This window comes from Salmo salar, unplaced genomic scaffold, assembly GCF_965601325.2.
Source record: "Salmo salar unplaced genomic scaffold, fSalSal1 ptg000414l, whole genome shotgun sequence".
In the NCBI taxonomy this organism is placed as follows: Eukaryota; Metazoa; Chordata; class Actinopteri; order Salmoniformes; family Salmonidae; genus Salmo; species Salmo salar.
The window spans coordinates 1,090,749-1,101,637 of NW_027675380.1; the positions used below are offsets into that span (position 1 = coordinate 1,090,749).

General features: G+C 41.4%; 1 protein-coding gene across 1 annotated transcript; it reads left to right on the forward strand.

The window, feature by feature from the left end:
* Positions 1 to 5,299: 5,299 nt before the first annotated feature.
* LOC145875985 (uncharacterized) lies at positions 5,300 to 9,194 on the forward strand (the record flags this gene model as incomplete). The annotated part of the gene is made up of 1 exon (XM_082971759.1): positions 5,300 to 9,194. A coding segment is annotated over one exon (1,059 nt), but the record flags the coding sequence as incomplete, so codon positions are not given.
* Positions 9,195 to 10,889: the final 1,695 nt, after the last annotated feature.

A 10,889-nucleotide genomic window follows, 5' to 3' on the forward strand; every position in this document is an offset into this window, starting at 1 on the left:
GATGGGCCAGCTGATCAGGATAACTCTTATCATGTGTGAAATTAGTTGTGGTACAGTTTAGGAGTAGTGTCGATGGGCCGGCTGATCAGGATAACTCTTATCATGTGTGAAATTAGTTTTGGTACAGTTTAGGAGTAGTGTCGATGGGCCAGCTGATCAGGATAACTCTTATCATGTGTGAAATTAGTTTTGGTATAGTTTAGGAGTAGTGTCGATGGGCCAGCTGATCAGGATAACTCTTATCATGTGTGAAATTAGTTTTGGTATAGTTTAGGAGTAGTGTCGATGGGCCAGCTGATCAGGATAACTCTTATCATGTGTGAAATTAGTTTTGGTATAGTTTAGGAGTAGTGTCGATGGGCCAGCTGATCAGGATAACTCTTATCATGTGTGAAATTAGTTTTGGTACAGTTTAGGAGTAGTGTCGATGGGCCAGCTGATCAGGATAACTCTTATCATGTGTGAAATTAGTTGTGGTATAGTTTAGGAGTAGTGTCGATGGGCCGGCTGTGAAGGTTGACTGCTATTGTTTGTTTCCCGCTCATCAACTTGGACAGAGTCCAGGACATGTTTTACATCACTCTAAAGGCCTACTGTACCTCATAGCATGTGTTCATTTCCTTACAATACATGTGATTAGTGTTAGAGTTACAGTCAATAAAACAGACCCACAACAGTTTATTTGTGGAAAGTAAAACATAAAAGAGAATATTATTAACCCACAAGGGGGTGTGGTCAAATGATTTGCTGCTGATAAATAGGCATAACACAAACTCATCATTACACTATTGTCTTTCTACATTAAATCAACCCCCTCATCCTTCTTATCATTCAGTTAGGCCTCATTTGGGGACGACAGGTAACCTAGTGGTTAGAGTGGAGGGGCGGCAGGTAGCCTAGTGGTTAGAGTGTAGAGGCGGCAGGTAGCCTAGTGGTTAGAGTGTAGAGGCGGCAGGTAGCCTAGTGGTTAGAGTGGAGGGGGGGCAGGTAGCCTAGTGGTTAGAGTGGAGGGGGGGCAGGGAGCCTAGTGGTTAGAGTGGAGGGGCGGCAGGTAGCCTAGTGGTTAGAGTGGAGGGGGGGCAGGTAGCCTAGTGGTTAGAGTGGAGGGGAGGCAGGTAGCCTAGTGGTTAGAGTGGAGGGGGGGCAGGGAGCCTAGTGGTTAGAGTGGAGGGGTGGCAGGTAGCCTAGTGGTTAGAGTGGAGGGGCGGCAGGTAGCCTAGTGGTTAGAGTGGAGGGGCGGCAGGTAGCCTAGTGGTTAGAGTGGAGGGGTGGCAGGTAGCCTAGTGGTTAGAGTGGAGGGGAGGCAGGTAGCCTAGTGGTTAGAGTGTAGAGGCGGCAGGTAGCCTAGTGGTTAGAGTGGAGGGGCGGCAGGAAGCCTAGTGGTTAGAGTGTAGAGGCGGCAGGTAGCCTAGTGGTTAGAGTGGAGAGGCGGCAGGTAGCCTAGTGGTTAGAGTGGAGGGGCGGCAGGTAGCCTAGTGGTTAGAGTGGAGGGACGGCAGGAAGCCTAGTGGTTAGAGTGTAGAGGCGACAGGTAGTCTAGTGGTTAGAGTGTAGAGGCGGCAGGTAGCCAACTGGTTAGAGTGTTGAGCCAGTACTTGAAAGGTTGCTGGATCGAATCCCTGAGCTGAGAAGGTAAAAATCTGTCGTTCTGCCCCTGAACAAGGCAGTTAACCCACTGTTCGTAGGCCGTCATTGAAAATAAGAATTTTTTCTCAACTGATTTGCCTAGTTAAATAAAGGTAAAAACTGATATTATCATATAGGACTGATTCTAGTGTTAAAAGTCAGGGAGCAGGTCTGATTCTACTGTCTGATTTTATTTTATTTTTACGGCTGCATTTGTACCTTTTAAAAGTATTTTGTTTAAATATAATTTGCCTCCACAACAACATGAATACCTGCATACTTTCACATACAAACCAGAGGAGGCTGGTGGAGGAGCAATATGAGGACAGGCTCAGTGTGAAGACTGGAATGGAATAAATGGAATTCATTTATTTATTCCATTTCAGCCATAAAAATGAACCCGTCCTCCTATAACACTTCCCACCAGCCTTTCCTCTGAAATGTCTCTGTTCTGTTAAAAGAGAAGTTGAGAATACCACATGTTGTTTCTGTTGTATCTAAATGTATCTACATTAAACCACATGTTTTGTTCTTAAGACTGATGGGGAAGAGTGGGGTGTAAAGGATTTTGCAACACTACTGTAGTTAGCGCAACCTTGTGACTAAGTTAACATCCTGTTTTCAATACTTGGGGGGATTTCAATGTTATCTTTCAGCCTTCCCGAAACCAAAGACAAACTCTGTACAGGATCTGAACTGTATAACCTTTTGCATGAGAACTTTCCTGCAATGTAGGGAATTTAAAACTTGTTGTGTATTTGAGATGAATATAAAAAGGATTTTGAAGTTTGTAATATAGACTACTTCCTCTGCAAGAGCGTCAGAAAATATGTGATTTCCTCACGTGAAATTGTAAATAAGTTTGTAGCCCACGCAGTTACAAAATGGCTGTAGAAACTGTGGCACATATTTCTCAGTACAATTAGAAGTCGGATAAATGTGTTGATTTGAAGGAAAGACAGACAGACTCTGGTAAGTCTAGGCTAATTATTATGAAGTTAAGTCGTCAAACATTCAATAGAGAGAGCAGGCTTGAGATATGATCCTTTATATTGCTGAACAAACTGATGGTCTCTGTAGGAAATGTTTTAAATATCCTTTATATTGATGATGACCTGATGGTCTCTGTAGGAAATGTTTAGATAATATCCTTTATATTGATCATGACCTGATGGTCTCTGTAGGAAATGTTTAGATAATATCCTTTATATTGATGATGACCTGATGGTCTCTGGAATGTGGGGCTTCCAGCGAGGCGTGGATTTAATAGTATGTTGTACCTAGTTTCCCTCCTTCAGGGAACAGTAGTTATAGTCATAACATGTGGATTTAATAGTATGTTATACCTAGTTTCCCTCCTTCAGGGAACAGTAGTTATAGTCATAACGTGTGGATTTAATAGTATGTTGTACCTAGTTTCCCTCCTTCAGGGAACAGTAGTTATAGTCATAACATGTGGATTTAATAGTATGTTGTACCTAGTTTCCCTCCTTCAGGGAACAGTAGTTATAGTCATAACGTGTGGATTTAATAGTATGTTGTACCTAGTTTCCCTCCTTCAGGGAACAGTAGTTATAGTCATAACGTGTGGATTTAATAGTATGTTGTACCTAGTTTCCCTCCTTCAGGGAACAGTAGTTATAGTCATAACGTTAAGCTTGTCATATGATGAACTTCAACTTAAGTACTGGATCTTGCTGTCGGACAGTTTTTTTTGTCTTCAGATCTCTGAAATGCTCTCTAACTACGTAACATTTATTGTCTCCTTATGTTACGTTGGGAAAACAGTTTTCATGGGCACAGAAATCCTAAATCATTTCAGTTTACTAAATCCAATGGTTCTAACCGAGAGTCACCTTAACTTTATTGACAACTCCCAAATGGATACTGTCATTAATGCGGTTCTTCAATAATTACACATAATACTTAATACTGTAGCTGTTTAGTTACAGTCACATGTTCAACTATCATCAGCTGATCCAGGAAATCATTTTCTGCATGCCAGTCAAATGTAGTTCTTCATTCATTACACCGGTAAAGACAGTTATGCCGTGCTCCACGTTGGATCCAACATCCCAAACAAATCGATATTTATAATGTGTTATTGTCTACTTCATTTACAGTAGGGTCTCGTTAGTCCGTTTGGAAACGGAGATACTTAGCTCATAATGTGTAGAGAACTGTTCCTTGATGGATAGGCTATTGTACAACACACAGAGCTATTTTCCTTTATTCAGGACATTTAGAATGACAACACATTACAGAGTAGCCTAGTGGGATTATTCACAAAATTATCTGGTGATCAGGTTATGAATTGTCATGACAAAGACATTTTAGTCTCCTTGTTTCACCTAAAATATTAAATGATTTATAGTCCTAGGTCTATGTTGTTGTTAGGTGAAGTTATGGGTCCTACAGTAGGTCTATGTTATTGTTAGGTGAGATTATAGACCATTTTGGCATACACTTAGTGGACAAAACCTCATTGTCAGGCTGATGTCAGGCTGATGGAAAACTAGCCAATGAGCATTTTACTGGTTGAAGTCGTTTTTAAATATAAAGTAGTACATTTGACAATAACACAAACATTATATTAAATCAGGACATTCAAACGAGCCTTACAATTATAATCCAAAGTAGTGTCAAATGATAATAATAATCATAATCAACCTGTAAATGGAGGCTATTTTTGCTGTCAGCCTATGAGAACTCCCCTGAGTTTCCCCCACGGTGGTGAATTAGTGAATAGACACAGAGCTTAATGTGAGTTTCCTTGAGTAGCACTCCTGATCTAGTGCTGTAATATTCAGAATACATTGTGAAAACTAATCTTTGCTCACCATTTGTTAAATATATATTTTTTTTCACCCCTTTTTTCTCCCCAATTGGTACATAGTCTTGTCTCATCGCTGCAACTCCCATACGGACTCTGGAGAGGCGAAGGTCGAGAGCCATGCGTCCTCCGAAACACAACACAACCCAACCTACCCGCGATGCTTCTTGACACAATGCCTATCCAACCCGGAAGCCAGCAGCACCAATGTGTCGGAGGAAACACGGAACACCTGGCAACCTGGTCAGCGTGCACTGCGCCCGGCCCGCCACAGGAGTCGCTAGTGCGCGATGAGACAAGGATATCCCTGCCGGCCAAACCCTCCCCTAACCCGGACGACGCTGGGCCAATTGTGCGTCGCCCCATGGGCCTCCCGGTCGCGGCCGGCTGCAACAGAGCTTGGACTCGAACCCAGAATCTCTAATGGCACAGCTTAGGCCACTTGCTCACCATTTTTGCTCCAGGCAGATATACTACATCCATAACTAGCGCTTTCTGCATTAGCAGGGAGGTGTTTCTGCAGTCAAATTGTGTGCGCATCGCCCTTGTCGCAATTTTAGCAAACACAGAAAGGTGCCTATATTTGAGAACAAAAGTCGCCTGGCACACTGCTTAGGAGTTCAACACCTTTTACTTATTTCTAGTTACTACTAATGTGAAAACAAGACTAAATATGACTATTGTTGCTCACTTGACTGTCTTAAGACAATTGTCAAGTAATTTTAACATTCATTTCAGACGTCAATTGTTGTACAGTATCATGGCTACGCTGTTGGCATCCCCTTTTTTCATTGGATTTCTGCTGTTGTGAGCCTTTAACTATCTGTCTGACTTGTTCACACAGGAGAGAGACGTGACTATCATGGATCCTCTGGGGAGCCTCAACATCATGATGCTGACGAGGCAGAGACGAGTCTGTCCAGATTCTATCACCTCAAGAAACACCAGCAGAGACCCACAGGGAAGAAATATATCTGTTGCTCTGACTGTGGAAAACGTTGCAAATCTTCATCAGAACTTAAAATACACCAGCGAGTACACACAGGAGAGAAACCTCACCACTGTTTTGATTGTGGGAAGAGTTTTACTGCATCTAGCTATCTGATTATACACCAGAGAACACATACAGGAGAGAAACCGTACAGCTGTACTCAATGTGGGAAGAGTTTTACTCAGTCAAGCAACTTGTTATCACACCAGAGAACACACACAGGAGAGAAATCTTATTGCTGTGATCAATGTGGGAAGACTTATATTTCATCTTGCCATCTGACTAGACACCAGCGAGTACACACAGGAGAGAAGCCATTCCACTGTTCAGATTGTGGAGAAAGATTCTCATCTTCACAGAATATGAAGAAGCATCAGAAAACACACACAGGAGAGAAACCTTATAGCTGTAATCAATGTGGGAAGAGTTTTACTCGGCCAGACAGCCTAAAATTACACCAGAGAACTCACACAGGAGAGAAACCTTATAGCTGTAACCAATGTGGGAATAGTTTTTCTACATCTAGCTATCTCACTATACACCAGAGAACACACACAGGAGAGAAACCATATAGCTGTAACCAATGTGGGAAGAGTTTTTCTACATCTAGAGTTCTCACTAAACACCAGAGAACTCATACAGGAGAGAAACCATATAGCTGTACTCAATGTGGGAAGAGTTTTTCTACGTCTAGCTATCTCACTAAACACCAGAGAACACACACAGGAGAGAAACAATATAGCTGTAGTCAATGTGGGACAAGATTTTCTTGGCTAACCAGCCTAGTATCACATCAGAGAACACACACAGGAGAGAAATCTCCTAGCTGTGATCAATGTGGGAAGAGATACTCTGATAACAGATCTCTGATTAAACATCAGAAAATACATGAAGGAGTTGTTTCATGATATCAATGAAATAATGTCACAATGTAGAATGTTTTAACATTGTAGAAGGAGTATTTTAATGATGTCACAATGTAGAACCATAAATATTTGCCCCCTGTTCTATTGATTTCAGCATGATATGGATATTAACCTCAGGGGGAAAATCCAGGCTCAGAAATGGAAGAGTACTATTTATGTGATTTAACAAAAAGTGACTAACAAAAAAAGAGCTGTGTTACACTTACCATGTTGGTGACGCACTTGAATCAAAATGCAACACTTCAAAATGTAGCTAGCTGCTTTCTACAAATTGTCCTCTAACCAGGGATGTACACATTATTCCCAGATTCCGTGTGCTTTTTGAGCTGTTCGTTTTAACAGGACGTGCAACTTCATCTCCCTCCTGTCACACAAATGATTTTAACATGATATCGATGAGTTATGACAAATAAGTGTTGTGTTCCTTTGTTTAGCGACCCCTAAATTTAAATGCATCACTCCAAAATGTAGCTGACTGTCTTCTGCAGGTTGTCCTCTAATCAGTGAGGTAAAATATATCTCCCATTTCCATGTGTTTTGTTTAGTTGTTAGTTTCAACATCACGTACAACCTGATTTCCCCCTAATTTCCCCCTATTTTATAAGGAGTAACATGATTATTGTGGCAGATGTTTGTGTATATAGCACATTTTATGTTTTCAATATATCCCAAACTGTTTCTGCATATTGGTTATTGATTTGGACACGTTAAAACTGTGTTTTGACATTGGGGATATCCCATCTAGCAACATGTCATTGAAAAGACATTGAAAATATGACTATGCAACCAAATATTTCATATTTACATTTCATGATCAGATTTAGTAATCGATTTATTGATGATATTTATTCATGCAACCAACTGACAATTTTTGGTACAATTATATTGACATTGTTGCCCTGCTTTTAAAATATCAGGGTTCATTCTCAGATGTGCCAACCCAAATGTACTAGAGCATGACATTGGGGACTGGGCCCCGATCCAACAACATGCCTATCTAGTGAACCCTGAAAAGGGAGAGAAGCTCTGCAGTGAGGTGGAAAGTTACTATGGATATTGCAGGAGTTTCCTCTTGAAATCAGACATGTCTGTGGTGAGGACAACTTGGTTGCTGATTGTCTCAAGGTGGGCAGTCAAAAAGTTTTGTGTTTAGACAGTGCGTTGCCATGGATCACAATGTATTTTGACTGCACGTTTTTCCGTATTGGAGATGAGTTTTGTTTGGGCTCGTTCCAAGGGGACGAGAGTTCTAGAAGCTAGTGAGTTTTAGGAAGACGAGAGTTCTAGAAGCTAGTGGGATTTAGGAAGACGAGAGTTCTAGAAGCTAGTGAGTTTTAGGAAGACGAGAGTTCTAGAAGCTAGTGTTTTTTAGGTAGACGAGTGTTCTAGAATCTAGTGAGTTTTAGGAAGACGAGAGTTCTAGAAGCTAGTGAGTTTTAGGAAGACGAGAGTTCTAGAAGCTAGTGGGATTTAGGATTCTATAGAAAGAAAAAGGAGAAACAAATAATACTATTGTATATTATTATTTAGAAATACGTGTTTTTTTTCTTGTTTTTAATTGTTGACATCCAGTAGACACCATGTTTATATTGGTGAAGGTGAAGCATTGTAGTTGATTATAATGTGAAATGGAAGTTGTTTTCTGTTGGTGGTGAGCAAACTTGTCCAAAAGAAATATAGGATATATTTGTTGTCATAAGGTGTTACAGGCTTTGGTTTTTCCATTTATGTTTTGAGGTTGGACGTTAGCACGTCTAGCTCGTGAGCACGTCTCGCTCGTGAGCACGTCTAGCCCGTTAGCCCGTCTAGCCCGTTAGCTCGTTAGCACGTCTAGCTCGTTAGCCCGTCTAGCTCGTTAGCCCGTCTAGCTCGTTAGCACGTCTAGCTCGTTAGCCCGTCTAGCTCGTTAGGACGTATAGCTCGTTAGCACGTCTAGCTCCGTCAGCTCGTCTAGCTCGTTAGCACGTAGGACGCACTGATTGGTGTCACCTCGTTAGTCAGTATGTGTTACACCTGTGCTGGCTTGTCCATCTCGTTAGTGGGAAGGTGTTTCACCTGAGCTGGTCCAGGTTCTATTTAAGAGTGTCTGGCCCAGTGCTCCAGTTGTCTTGATACATGTGGAGAGTCAACACCTTTAGTTGCTCCACCTTTTTGGTTTACTTCCTGTCTTTAAGTTTGGTGTGGGTTTTTCTTTTGTTTTCCTCTTCTTGGGCAGATTTAGTGGGCCTCATGGTGGGTGTCTTTTAGGTCCCAGTTGTTGTTACTAGTCAACTTCCAGTGGACACCCCCATAGTGTCTTTCAGAGCCCCTCCTAAAAACATGCTTATATTTTGGGTTGGATGTTGCATCCAATTAATATTTTAATCAATGGATTTTCCTTAGAATGCTAATTCGTCTTTCAGTTGTTAATCTTATGTTTGTTGTGGTAAATATTTCTGTTTATTTTCATAGTTTTATTTTTTTCCTGTGAAGCATCCATGTCTGAAATGTGTTGTATAAATAAAGCTTGATTTGAACATATTGCAAAAGAAATTAACATAATGACTGACAATCAACAGACTCTTGCAAAACCAATACGTATCTTGGTCCATCTTATTATGAAAAAAGTATAAATTCAGTATATTTCCCACTATGTCAAAATAGTGCTGGTATGTACGTTTAGTATCACTTTTCAACCAACCCAGTGCATTTGTTGAAGATAAATGTTTAATTCAACAATATGTCAAAGGATTCAACTACTGGAAACGGACACAAACAAATGGATCAACCAGATCAATCCCACTTTTCCAGCCTGCTGAAGGCGTGGTGGAGTGGTAAACACCACCCCCGGCTCTACCAGGGGCTTGAAGTGGTCTCCCACAGCTCTGCTTATGTCATGTTCTGTGGCCTTGCTGTTCCATTTCTTGACTGTCCCTGCAACACAGAAACACATTTAGTCATATTATATAAAACTCTCAAAGTAATGGATATGGAGCATCTATGGCCTCAGTTACACCTGGCACCTAAATGTGACTTCTGTCATCTGATCACTCCAAGCTGCATTAGGTTCAGATCTACCAGGATGAGCCTTTGACACAGTCAGGCCACTGATTATGCATCAGCAATGTAAAGAGGTGGGGTGAATGAGGGGAAAAGTAAATTTGACACAAATGACCTTCATAATAAATCAAATGTTGTTGGTCACATACAGGTGTTCAGCAGATGTTATTGCAGGTGTAGTGAAATGCTTGTCCTTCTAGTTCCCACAGTGCAGGAATATCTAACAATTAATATCTAACAATTTCACAACAAATACCTAATACACACAAATCTAAGTAAAGGAATGGAATTAGGAATATATAAATATATGGATAAACAATGTCAGAGCAGCATAGACTGAGATACAGTTTATACATATGAGATGAGAAATGATATGTAAACATTATTAAAGGGCCAATGATTTCATGATGCCTGTTTAACAGTCTGATGGTCTGGAGATAGAAGCTGTTTAACAGTCTGATGGCCTTGAGATAGAAGCTGTTTTTCAGTCTTTCAGTCCCAGCTTTGATGCACCTGTACTGACCTCGCCTTCTGGATGATAGCAGGGTGAACAGGCAGTGGCTCAGGTGGCTCGGGTAATAACAAAAAACATGTATGTATGCCTGGGGGGAAATTCACTTTCATACAGCAATACCAGTGGACAATTTGCACTAAATAAACATAAATGGAACATATTCCCTTTTGCTGACGTGATGAACCACTAAGGGGACATAAATATTTAATCCCAAAACTTTCCCTTTGGTTTAACTGTTTAAGACGGTCCCCTTTTCTAATAGAGGCCGGGATGTGATCAATACCCACAGCTTGTAGGTGTAACCGATGTGAAATGGCTAGTTAGTTAGCGGTGGTGCGCGCTAATAGCATTTCAATCGGTGACGTCACTCGCTCTGAGACCTGAAGTAGGGTTTCCCCTTGCGTTGCAAGGGCCGCGGCTTTTGTGGCGCGATGGGTAACGTTGCTTCGTGGGGTGTCAGTTGTTGATGTGTGCAAGGGTCATTGGTTTGAGCCCGGGTTGGGGCGAAGAGAGGGAGGCAGGGTTGCCTTGGTGTAAGGACTTATAGTGCCTTGCCATGGGGTAGTCGTCATTGCCTACCCGTATGGCATACTTGTGTTCCGCTAGGCGGTCTTGAAGGCGTCTCTTTGTCCGTCCAATGTAGAACACCTTGCACTGTGGACATTCCAATCTATAGATGACATGAGTGGTTTTGCAGTTAATGAAATGCTTGACGTAATACTCCATTTTGGAAGCTGTGTCTACAAAATACTTTTTCTGTGCAATATTTCTGCAGTGGTTATATTTAAAAGAGCCCTTGGGTTTGTGGTCAAGCCAAGTTTTTTGAGAGTCACCCGGAAGATAACTGTGTACTAATTTATCATTTAGGGTAGGACATCTTTTAAAGCTTATGACTGGTGGCTCAGGAAAGACTTGGTGTAGTAGAGTATCACTTTGGATAATTCCCCAATTATTTTGAAT